At 35.3% G+C, this 13,189-nt stretch overlaps 1 protein-coding gene across 2 annotated transcripts in view; it reads left to right on the forward strand.

The window, feature by feature from the left end:
* The window catches only part of nbeal1 (neurobeachin-like 1), a 61,763-nt gene extending 48,810 nt beyond the window's left edge, over window positions 1-12,953 (forward strand). For both annotated transcript variants that reach the window (XM_058778393.1, XM_058778394.1), the window contains 14 exons: window positions 297-427; window positions 1,309-1,418; window positions 1,762-1,879; window positions 2,996-3,093; window positions 3,190-3,306; window positions 3,398-3,487; window positions 4,642-4,751; window positions 4,881-5,053; window positions 5,264-5,358; window positions 6,255-6,371; window positions 6,578-6,739; window positions 6,827-6,975; window positions 8,269-8,404; window positions 10,675-12,953. In XM_058778393.1, the coding sequence (XP_058634376.1) occupies window positions 297-427; window positions 1,309-1,418; window positions 1,762-1,879; window positions 2,996-3,093; window positions 3,190-3,306; window positions 3,398-3,487; window positions 4,642-4,751; window positions 4,881-5,053; window positions 5,264-5,358; window positions 6,255-6,371; window positions 6,578-6,739; window positions 6,827-6,975; window positions 8,269-8,404; window positions 10,675-10,776 (1,708 nt within the window). In that variant the 3' untranslated portion in view covers window positions 10,777-12,953. The remainder of the gene's footprint in view (window positions 1-296; window positions 428-1,308; window positions 1,419-1,761; window positions 1,880-2,995; window positions 3,094-3,189; window positions 3,307-3,397; window positions 3,488-4,641; window positions 4,752-4,880; window positions 5,054-5,263; window positions 5,359-6,254; window positions 6,372-6,577; window positions 6,740-6,826; window positions 6,976-8,268; window positions 8,405-10,674) is intronic.
* Window positions 12,954-13,189: the final 236 nt, after the last annotated feature.

Raw genomic sequence — 13,189 nt, forward strand, 5'->3', positions numbered from 1 at the left:
ACTGTCCCTCCCATAGACGCTGCATAAGAAACACCCGTGCATTAGTGTAAACTAGTTTTTTTTGTAATTTGATGCAAAGGTAATATAATACAAACAACAGTGTTATAAATGTACATAAAAAAAAAAAAAAAATACAAATATGAAAAACTTTTGAGGATTTGCGATGCTGATGACATTAAACGCGTCATCACAGTCTTGTGAAAAGGGTCCATCGTATGTTAATATATTTAGGGTTGCCACATCCTCATAAAACCTGTTTTCATTATATGAATAAAGTTGGTCTGACTGTCTGGCAGGTTTGACTGTGCCGACCGTCAGTTTCACTCTATTCCTGCTACCTGGCAAACCCTCATGGACAATCCCAACGACGTCAAAGAGCTCATCCCAGAATTCTTTTACTTCCCAGAGTTCTTGGAGAACCAGGACGGTGAGTGAATTAAAGATTTGTTGAGCTAGTATCGCCAGTTAAACTGGAGTAGGAGAAAGCTTTTTAATTCTCCTGTTGTGTCAACAAACTGGGTACAGCTTTTGTGTTGTGGAAACACTTATTGTAGCTTTTCAGAGACAAACAAATATAAAATATGTGAGAAATTGAATAATTTCCATTGATTTCTATTGTGTTATTTCTACTGCGTTAGGGGTCAATTTGACCCACATATTTTATGTTTAAAATGAGCGGGACAGATACAATTTATTTATTTTTTCGTTTTGGTCAAGACTACTTGTAATGACTACTTGCACACAGGTGCAAATAACCACATGCAAGTATAAATTTGATCTAACGTTATTTATGTTTAGTGTAAGTAGTATTTATTGCTGCTTTTTGTTGTCTGGTTCTCAAACCGTTGTGAGGGTAAAATGCGTTTCTCACATAAACCATAAGCATTTTTTTGACTGTGAAACTAACAAATTATCAGCAAATTTTCATTTGGTAAGTCAGAACACAAGTCGTCTTTTGAGTAAACTTTGGGTTTTAAAATTTAAACAAATTCTCATGTATTTCATATTTTAGTGTTTAACAAGCTACAAATGTTTTCTCTTTGCTGTGTTTCAAAGTGTCGATTTTTACAATTTTCGAGTTGTGACAATTTATACAGTTTTTCTAAAACACATCTGTGTCCAAACTTTGCAGGCACATTCATGACCTTAAATGGACAATATTCACAAAATTAGAAATAAATAGCTTAGCCACTGTTTCAAACAGTTTGAGTCAATGCAGAAAAAAATTACACTTCATTTTAACCAACAAAGTGTAACATTCCCTTCCACTCAGACTCCTTTATATCTCTCTCTCTCTCACTGTTGTAGGATTTGACCTGGGTCGCTTACAGATCTCCAAAGAGAGGGTAAATGATGTCATCCTGCCTAAATGGGCCAAATCCCCAGAGGATTTCATCTACAAGCACCGCAAAGCCCTGGTGAGCCCATTTCTGATGACCTCATCACAGCTCTTCCCCACTAACCTCAATAGAGAGCCTCCGGGGAGCGATGTGTAATTGAATACGGCCCGCTCTTAGTATCTGTTTCTGTTCTTCTTCTCAATTCCTTTGCCACTTCTGTCCTATTAAAGCTTGAAGTGGTGAGAAATGGCTTCGTGAAAGGTTACAAAACTAGAACAACACTAGAGTCTTTCCCAGTCTCCTCCTGGCAGATTCCTCTCAGAATGACTGATGGCCTCAGGTCTATCCTTAGAGAAATGCAGGTTTGGAAGCGTATCGTGTGAACGTTTTGTTGATGTAGATGATATTTGTCTGCGTTCAGGAATCAGAGTATGTGTCGGCCCACCTGCATGAATGGATCGATCTGATCTTCGGCTATAAACAGAGGGGCCCGGCTGCAGTGGAGGCCCTTAATGTCTTCTACTACTGCACATATGAAGGTATGTCCTTCAAACAAGTCATGTTTGCTACCATGCTTGAGTGACATTAATTAGGCAATTTGGTGGATATGTTAATTCTTAATTTTATTACTGAGGCTTAATAATAATAATAACAATAATTAAACTGTGTTTTCATTGTAAAAAGCAATAAACGTTTTTTTGTTTTTTTTAATAGTTGAATTGATCTAGCCATCGTAATAAAGCACCATCTGAGTACCAATACCACAATTGCTTGGCTAGAACTACCAGAATCCTTTATTTACATATGTTAACAAATATTGCTTGGCGAGACCTCTAAAATTTAAAGTTTCATTACATTGTAGATCCATATACTGTCATTCTGTAGTTATATATTGTGGTGTAATGTCCTTTAAATCAGTTGAGTTATTGTTCACTAAAACTAAAACTGTTACGTTTAGTAAACGTTATTTGTTAACTGAAGTAAAGCTAAAATAAAATATGAATGTTATATGAAAAACCTAAACTTAAAAAAACTTATTAGAAATGTCGCTTTGGCAGTACTGAAGTAGTACTAAAGTTGCTCAAACTAAATCTTAAATAAAATAAAAACACTTAATTTTAGATGTTAAGTGTTGTGGTATAATATCCTTTAAACCATTGTTGTTATAATTTAAATAATGCCGAAATAAACATATTAAATGGAAGAAAGAAAATTATAAATGTTGTTTTGGCAATACTAAAACAGTACTGATGTTACTAAAACTAAATTTGAAATAAAATAATAGCTTAATAGAAATATAACAAAGACTAATAAAAATGATAAAACCACATACAGTTATTAAAATTAAAATTGAACTGGAAACGGAAAATATAAAAATAAAGCCTCAAATATTTATAAATACAATAATAATATTAAAATAAACTGCTTTAAGCTGTGTATGCTAATTTCATACATAGCTGTGCTAGTTTTTATGATCTCTCTCTTTGTTCTCACACAATGAAAATTTCATCTCGTATCAGTATTTTAAGTCACCTGTTGGTGTTTATTTTGAGAGAATGACTGACTGACTGCACATTATCACTTATGTCTATAGTGCAAGTAGTTTTTAATGTAGACATTTAAATGCAGCAAAATGAAACTGTCTGTTGTTTTAGGGGCTGTTGATCTGGACGCCATCACAGATGAGAAAGAGAGGAAGGCTCTAGAAGGCATGATCAGTAACTTTGGACAGACACCATGCCAGTTACTGAAGGTACGGCACTCTAATGCTTCTCCACACAAATAGACAGCGTTAGAAGCTCAAATAGAGATTGTAAGATGACATAAACGTGTGTTAATATGCGTTTAGGAGCCACATCCCATGCGTCTCTCTCTGGAGGAGCTGGAGAAGAGGAGAACTCGTCTGGACTCCTGTCCTCTCAACATATTCGAGCACCTCACTGAGCTCAAATCCTTCTTCATTGAGGTGACTGAATTAGCAGTGCTTTGTGTTTGTGTAGATGTTGTTCTGAGGAGTGACAGATGTGGACTGATGGAGTTTCATCTCTGTGTTTTAGGGCATCAGTGATAATGTGCCACTGGTTAAAGCTGTTGTCCCTAAGAACCAATCACATTCATTTATCTCACAGGGGAGTCCAGATACTCTGGTAAGTCTGGGCTTGATTAGCTACTTCTTACAGACAGGCTTAAAGACACATGACATCAGAATAGGCCCTATTTTATTTATTTATTTATTTTTCTTTTCTTTTTTTTCTTTTTTATTAATGTACCTTATTCTGCACAATCAATCAGTGTACATTGTAATAAAATTATATAAAATAATAATTAGATCAATATTTTTTTTAAAAACACACAAGAATTCTTATCATAATTTTAAATAAATAGATAAAATTGAGTTTTTTTTTTTGTTTTTTTTTAGTAAGCAGCCATATGATAAGTGATAGTAATACTGTCGGGGTCCTGATCTCTTTTTAATGTCCCTGTGCAAGTTGTAATAAATTATATAAATATGAAAATAAAAATAATATTATTATTTTTTTTTATAAAGAAATAAATAAATATAAAATCTTTTTAAATAAATAAATACATTTTAATTTATTGGATTTTTTTTTTTATTAGCAGCCTAACAGAGTTTTTCTTTTCTTTTTATTAATGTACCTTATTCTGCACAATCAATCAGTGTACATTGTAATAAAATTATATAAAATAATAATTAGATCAATATTTTTTTAAAACACACAAGAATTCTTATCATAATTTTAAATAAATAGATAAAATTGAGTTTTTTTTTTTGTTTTTTTTAGTAAGCAGCCATATGATAAGTGATAGTAATACTGTCGGGGTCCTGATCTCTTTTTTTAATGTCCCTGTGCAAGTTGTAATAAATTATATAAATATGAAAATAAAAAATAATATTATTATTTTTTTTTTTTATAAAGAAATAAATAAATATAAAATCTTTTTTTAAATAAATAAATACATTTTAATTTATTGGATTTTTTTTTTTTTTTATTAGCAGCCTAACAGAGTTTTTCTTTTTCTTTCTTTTTTTTTATGACACTGGTCTTAATGTGCACAGTTAAGTTCACAGTGTAATGTAAAATAGATCAAATAATTTTGACTCAAATCATTTTAATGATCATTATTTTTACAGTAAGAGCATGACTGCATAATTCCTAAATGATAAATAAATGCTTTACAAATACACATGCCATTCCACATTCTTTAATGCTCTAATGAAGTTTTGGTTGTTATGAAATCTTTGGTACCCTCATAAATAATGTGTTTTTGGGTTATCAAGGTAACTCTGAGCCAGAACTGCTTGATGGGAACTCATGGCTGGCTGCCCTACGACAAGAACATATCCAACTATTTCACCTTCATCAAAGACCCCACCGTAGCCGGTGTAAAGTGAGTCTCTCAGATGGTTAACATCCTCACGTCCTGTTTGTACTGTAGCTGCCCGGCACTTTCTTGAAAATAACCATCACATCAGCAAGCACTCTCTCTCTCTCTCTCTCTCTCTCTCTCTGTCTGTAGGACTCAGAGGTTTTTAGCAGGGCCGTTCTCTCCAGTGGTTGAAGTCACAGCTCACCTGTTTGTTGTGTCTCATGACGGGAAGTTGCTCTTCAGTGGAGGCCACTGGGACAACAGCCTGAGAGTGACGTCACTCGTAAAGAGCAAAACAGTGGGGCAGCACATCCGCCACATGGGTAATGGAAACTGCTTCTCTTGACCTTCCTCTGCCATTTTTCCCCCTTTTTTTTTTCTCTTGAATAGTCACATCCAGATTGTACTGTATGTTCTAACTTTAACCTTGAATTGCAGGAAACAAATCTGCTAACTTTGGATATATGTGTGTGTGTGTGTGTGTGTGTGTGTGTGTGTGTGTGTGGGTGGGTTTTTTTTTTCTGTCCCGGCAGACATCGTAACATGCCTGGCCACAGATCACTTTGGGATTCACCTGATCTCTGGCTCTAGAGACACCACCTGTATGGTGTGGCAGGTGCTACAGCAGGTATGTCCTGTTCTCTTGGAAAAGCCACATGATCATGATCAGTCGTCTTCAAATGACTTCCTATAGAAGGTTCATTCCTAAATATGAAGTATTTTATTGTCTCAATCATGTGCTTATTGTATAATAATAAGGCTGCATTTATTTAATACGGTAAAACAGTAATATTATGAAATATTATTACAATTTAAAATAACTGTTTTTATTTAAATATATTTTAAAAACGTAATTTATTCCTGTGATTTAAAGCTGAATTTTCAGCACCATTAATCCAGTCTTCAGTGTCACATGATCCTTCACAAATCATTCTAATATGCTGATTATCATCAATGTTTAAAACAGTTGTGCTGCTTCATATTTTTGTAGAAACTGTGATTTTCAGGATTTTTTGAACAGCATTTATTTGAAATATAAATGTTTGGTAACATTTTAAATGTTACGTTTGACCAATTTAATGCATTTAATGCAAAAAAAATAAATAAAAAATCTTACTGACCCCAAAGTTTCAGTATGTATATTCGATGACTCATTCATTTGCATTAAGAATAAAATTAAAGATTTAAAGATAGATATTGCATTAGTTTGTTCTTTTTTGTTAAAATAGCATAATTAATTTTAACATATGGATGAATTTTAAATAATAGTTTGAGTGGATATTTCATATCCACTTTTCTTAAGCTGAGAATTTTACAATAAATATTTCAGAAGTTTCTTCCTTAATATAACATTCTTAGGAATTTTGTTTTAATTGGTAATGTGGTGTTGTTGTTTTATTTTAAACTAACTCATCACTTGCGTTAAATAATATAATGAATAAAGTTTTTATTCTCTACTCGTATAAAGAGGAGGTTTTTATTTCTAATACAATGTTGGAGTTTAAACTTGTTCTGTTTTTGCAGGGAGGCACTCCGGTGGGTCTGTCCCATAAGCCAGTGCAGGTATTGTATGGACACACAGAAGAAGTTGTGAGTGTGTCTATCAGTACAGAGCTGGACATGGCGGTCTCTGGATCACGGGTGAGACTCAACTCTCTCAAAATCACTCGAAAACAAAATTCAGCAACTTGACACTGGCATTGTGCCTTATTTCAAATACAAAAAGGTTATCCAATCATAACATAGCTAATTTCCATAAATTCTTAAAGAGGTCGAAGATGGTTGAATAACTTTTTTGGGTGGATTTCAGGGAGTAAAATGTAAATAGCAGTTTGTGTGTGTCACAGGATGGGACGGTGATCATTCACACTGTTCGGAGGGGTCAGTACATGCGCTCTCTGCGGCCGCCATGTGAGAGCTCTCTGCCCATGTCCATCATGCACCTGGCTGTGTCCTGGGAGGGACATCTAGTGGTGCACACGTGTATAGAGGGCAAAGCCACACTGAAGGTATCAAACGCACAGTTCAGTTTCCCTTCTCCACACATATCTGAGCCCGTGTAAACCGAGCCTCTTTGTGTTGTGCGTGTTTTTCAGGATAAGAACGCCCTGCACCTGTACTCTGTGAACGGGAAGCACCTGTGCAGCGCTCCTCTGAAGGAGCAGGTGACAGACATGTGTGTTTCAGGAGAACATGTGGTCATCGGCAGCGAGCAGGGGTTCCTGTCTGTCAGAGATCTGTACAGGTAAACCTGTAAACCATAATCTGCAGCTTTTTTTCATATTTTAACACACATCAGAAACAATAGTTTCAGCAGTAAATTCCCAGAAGTCGGAAAGTAATGGCTCTTGAGTGTCATTATTACAATGTGTGCCTGGTGAATGATGAAATGTTTGAAAGAACACACATGCACTGAGTTAACTTATCTAGAGTCATATCTATAAACCAGACTACTATAGATATTGCAGCAGTACCATTGTTTCCAGCTGCTTTGGTTCCAGAAGTGTTTTTTCCATGAATTACTCCTGTTGGGATTTTAAAATAGTCTTCATTTAAATGCTTTACACCATGAACTAAACCAACCAGCTATGAGGTGAATCAATTAATCTAATTTAAAAACTACTTATTAAATATTGAAACAATCTGATTTATTTATTGCATAATATATAGCTGTTTAAGTATGATTAGAGCATGATTTACAGTGCTTCATGGGACTTGGTGGGCGCTAAAGAGTTTTCTTTCTGCAATGTTGATTGCATATATACTGTACAAACAATATATTTTATATTTATCGCAAAACATATATATATATAATATACATACAGTACTAATCAAAACTGCATTTATTTGATCAAAATGCAGTAAAAACAGTAATATTATTACAATTTAAAATAACAGTTTTCTATTGGAATATATTTTAAAATGTAATTTATTCCAGTGATGCAAAGCTGAGTTTTCAGCATCATTACTCCAGTCTTCAGTGTCACGTGATTCTTCAGAAATCATTCTAATATACTGATTTTTGTGAGTTTTGATGCAATGTGCTTGTTGTGATTCTGATTAGTGACGATTTCTTTGCAGAATCGGAATCTCACCAGGAATTCCACTGATAAACACAGTTATTTAAAAAAATAAGTTGAGATAATGGGGGCTGATGGCCTTAACAAAAGCATATACCATTGATTAACAACCTCACAGTTTCCAGGAGGTCTGTCTTTAATAGTTTAAGTTAGCATTTAAAAATAATCATTGAGACTATTACTTCCAGAACCTGCCTGTTGCGCTTTATTAAAGAATAGTTTGACTCTATCGTATTTACTCACCCTCAAACCTGTATGACTTTCTTTCGTCTGCTGAACACAAACGACGATACTTTGAAGAATGTTGGTAATGGGAAAAAAAATACTATGGAAGTTACTGGGGACCTGAAACTCTTTGGTCATTCTTCAAAATATCTTCTTGGGTTGGATTGTAAGTGAGAATGTCTGTTCCTTGAACTTGATCCTAACACCGCCTCTCTCTTGGTTAACCATGGCAGCCTGGCTCTGTGCGTGTCGCCGATGGCTATGCGGGTGCCCATCCGGTGCGTGTCTGTGACCAAGGAGCAGTCTCACGTTCTGGTGGGACTCGATGACGGCAAGCTGATCGTGGTGGGCGTCGGGAAACCCGCCGAGGTAAAAAACTCCTTCAGGAACTACATCACCCAGAGGATGGAGGGCTCGCCTCTCATGAACACGCTGCGTGTGCGATCGCCCGCACGCCTGCTGCATCTCAGAGACCAGAACATGTTCAGCCCCGACATCATCTGAGAGAAATACATACAAGTCAAGTTCAGATACATAAAGTGGGGGCTATCCAAACCCAAAACTCTTAACTCTTCCCCTAAAAGAATAGATTTAAAAAGCACTCATTTATTTATTTATTAGTCATTTATTTTTTGAAGACAAGCCCAAAGTGGAATTATCAGATTTAGCTAACTTCTGAGGACATTTTTCAGCAATTTTGTCCCCAAACTATCAATCAATCAATCAATCACGTAAACATAACAAGCAGTACTCTCATGAACATAGTAATGACATAACAATGCATTGAAACTGTTGCCAAGGATTTTTATCTTGAGCATCTGTTGTGTAATCAGTGGTGATTGTGTGAAGTGTTAATGTTTTTTGAATAAGTTTGCTGTTGGTTTCAGTTTTTTTCTTAGCAGTTGGAGTTGTAACCTAACCAAACCAAACCCTCATGATACTACTAACAATGCTAGTAATAATACGATATAACGATAGTATAATAACGTAGTGATAATAGAATAAAATAAACTCGTAGTGTCACACTCATTCTTGAATAATTGTAAAACTTAAATCATTAGAGGGTTTTGATTTTATTTTTTTTTTCTTCTTTTTATTTTTTTTTTTTTGTGGTTTACCAAAAAAAAAATGTTTTGGATGTGACTGAATGCACAGGTATTCATGCCAAACACTGAAGTTATTTTTGAATATTCCAAACAATGCAAAGCGTTCTCAAGGATTTTCTCTTAAATATCACTCGCTTGTATAGCAACATTTGGGTTTCTACATTAGATTAATTAATATGGAAAATACAGCTTGAAACATGCTCTACATGAGTATGTGACCACGCTTCTAGCTACACAAACTCAATTTTACACATCAGTGTTTTCCAAAATGTGAAGTAACTGATGCTGGATTAATTTTATATCAATATTTAATTTTTCAAATTTCATGATTATTGTCCATACCAGTATATTGCGATACATTTACTCAGAGAACATACTATATTTTTTCATTCACCACATTGCCATAAGGGGTGCTATAATGTAGCTAATTCATTACATTATGGCACATTTCTATCGCCCCCCTTGAGTTCTGAGATGGTGAACGTAGTCTCTGCCTCAGACAGAAGAATGGAAAGCACTGACTCAGTTTGCCGATTTCAAACTGCCGCACATTTGTGCAACGGGACCACGAGCTTACAATGCATTTTTCCAAGCATCTGTGTTTTGCATGCTTGTGTAGAGTATGTTTCTGACATAAAATGTCAGTTCAGACTTAAAGGGTTTGTATACACACAGTCAGTACATTCAATTACACAGCCCTGCATCTTGATTTGCAAAAAAGGCGTAATATTATGTATTTGGATTATGCTGAGTTCAAAAATATCAATAACAACTTTCCATCAAGTACAGTTTTTCCTCTAAATAAGAGTGATGATTTTTCAAAGTATGTATTTATCAGCTTTAATGCATTACCAAAATAACACTTAGTCGCTCGGTTTCGGATTTAATGACAAAACAAGTATTCAAAATGTTTCATTTAACATAATACTCCATTTAATGTCAAAGAACTTTACAAAATGAGCTTTTTTCTAAAAATTTGTACTTTTCTGTCGCTTTTTTGGATGTAGTATAACACCCACAGATGTAGCAGAAAACATCTGGCTTATGTTTGCATTTACCTTGGAATCAGGATTAGGCATTAAAATAATGTTTTCATAATCATTCATGCATGTGAAAGTTGAGCAGATAGTCATAGCCTGACTCACAGGAAGATATTATTATGTCTTTGTGGCTTTTTTAAGGGATAATACAAGACTTCTTCACCTTACAAATGGTTGTTGAGAAAAGTGATGTGCTTAAGCAAAACTGGCACTGTTTTTGGAATCAGCAGCACAATTAGTTAGAAACACGTCTTAGTATTGGATTTCATTCAGCAAATATGATGCAGGGCGGTGTTATCATTTTCTTATCTCATCTTCTTTTTTGAGTTACCTCGCATGAAATGCACATTTTGATTTTGCACTAACCTCAAAATGAATCCAACCCAGATGATCTCACAAGCACTCATCAATCATTTTTTTCCTCCCACTGTTCACCTCCTCTTTACTTTTATCCTTCATTTCCCTCTCCTCTCCTCTCTTTTCCGTTCCTCAGATGCGTTCTGGCCAGATTACCAGGAAACTCTGGGGCTCCAGTAAGCGTCTCACTCAGATCTCGTCTGGAGAAACAGAGTATCACACCCAAGAGCAGCCCTGACCCCGCCCCCAAATCACAGCCCTCCTGCCTGATTGGCCCACTGCCCTGTCAATCACCCAAATCCATTGTTTTAGATGGGAGGATGGCTCTCTCCTCTTGCTGAAACAATATGAAGGACTTTTTTCGCACCTGTATGCAAATCTGTGTGTGTGTTGAGCCAAACGGATGCGTGTTCCCTCGTGTAGTTGGACTGGTGCAGGCACCATCTAACGACACGTGTCTGAATTCTGTGAAAACCCTAATGTTGACCCTTCTGACTCCGCCCCCTCTCTGTCTTTTTCCACCACATGTGCCACGCCCATTTAGTTAAGCATCATTAACACACAGTTATCATCAGCATCATTACAACATGTTTTTGTCATGTCTACGTTCACATGTGCATCAGGTTTTGTGTGTCGAGTACGTGTCCAGTTATCTGTCTCTTTAGTGGCCTTGTCATATTTCATTGGTTGTTTTATTAGTGGACACAGGCATTATTTATTTGCACAGTCTTGCTCTTGCACAGACCTTGAAAAGTGGATGATCATTTACACCAGTATAATTCAAAATACGTATGACGTATTCTGTTCCAATAGACCAACACGTTTTATAGCAAAACTGACATCGGTGGGGTGCAAACGCTGATTTTTATTGTGCGTAACTGTTGAGTGTTGTCATTCATTACTTGAATTGTGATGTACTTATTTCAATGAAGAATGCAAGATTTAATTTTGGCGTGGATGTGCAAATAGTTTTATAACCATTCTACAGTTTGATTTCTGGATTTGTTGCATCTGAAGGTTTTGTTTTGATGAAACACTACAAATACAAAGGGGGAGAAGTTTCGAAGGGCTTTGTGAGACAGTAAGCAATACAGTTCGTCCCTCTGAAGCATTCCACTGGCTAATCGATGCTCCGCAGTCTTCCTAGTATCCAAACCGAGCACTATAAAGAGAGGAGGTACTTGTGTACCGTGGAACAGCTAGAACCAATGCAGCATAGTTCGATAGTCAGGTGAGACGCTGTTTCCCCTCCTCTTTTACATTTCTAAGCCATGCAGTCTTCGTTTACTATGCAGGTAAACTTCCAGGCCTTCTAGAGAATTCTGCTCCATCATATGCAGTTTTTTATTTCTTCACCGTAGGCTGGAGATGTGTGTGTGTGTGTCCCTTACAAGAATGTACCATAATAATCATTGTTTCCAGCAAAATACCTTTATTATAGTCACAACTGTGTGAAGAAAGCTTTTTGCATTTGTTAGTACTAAATTCCTAGACTTGCATAGTGATGATAACTGGTATTTTGGTGGAAACTATAATTACCATTGTATTTGTGTAAGGGTTTAGTTTGTTTTAATTCTCATTTTCTTACACTAATGTCTTTGAGTGACAACATTCATTCCTTTACTAAAGGACGGTTGTTTTGAAACTTATAAGCAACGTGAAGATGTTAATGAAGATACTAATACCAAAATGCAGATGTCTTTATCAGGATAGTTGTGCGTGTTGTATGTTCTTCCATAAATGTGCTTTAGTTTGCTATGGTGCTGAAGTCTGAATCGGGATGAGTTATGTTCATTTCCTATCACAAAGTGCTCCCTGCATCTGCTGGTTGCTTTGGAAATAGGTTATACCAAGAGATTTAAATTAATGCTTTGATTTCTTTGCATTTATTCTATTTTAAATCCTGTATTTTTTAGACTTTTTATTTAATTTTTTTTAAAACGGGAGATCCCAGAGGTCGCTGTTTTTATTCACATATCTGTTTGTATGTATATGTGTTTTTCTTCCTTTAATTATATGAATGGAGTGCCTTTTTTATTCTGTCGTCATGCAAATTAGACTCCATGATCTGAACTCTACAGCATGACCTTTTGTGACCCCTGTGGACAGCCAGACAGACTTCAGCAGTGACTCCTCCGTCTTATCACTTACTGACTTACTGAGCTGCTTTTGATTTAGCCGTCACTAATGGATGTGTGTGTGTATATCTGTGCTTATTTATGAATCCAGTATGAAATGTACAGCATGAATTTGATTTCTGTTTATGAATTGTATTTTTTTGCACTTTCCAGGTACGACAAATTGTAACAGATTATTTTAAATGTCTCCTTGATCTGTACAGAGAAACTGCTTTGTTATACGTGAAAATTTATCATTAAAGCCCTGTTGAAAAGTCACAGTTGTTTGTTTTTCAACTAAATCATTCAATAAAATATTACTTATTTGTGTAATGTTATTAAAACATGAAAATTAATCATGAATCTTTTTAGTGAATTTGATATGCTTCTGTGTGCATAAGATTTCATTTGAATTAAAATGTAATATATGAAAAATATATTTTGCGTTACAATTCCATGATATGAAGTTTTTATTGTATGTATTTTTAAAATAACAGACAAGAGATAATTAAGAACATTAGAACGATCCCAGGG

This window comes from Onychostoma macrolepis, chromosome 06 (assembly GCF_012432095.1).
Source record: "Onychostoma macrolepis isolate SWU-2019 chromosome 06, ASM1243209v1, whole genome shotgun sequence".
Lineage (NCBI taxonomy): Eukaryota > Metazoa > Chordata > Actinopteri > Cypriniformes > Cyprinidae > Onychostoma > Onychostoma macrolepis.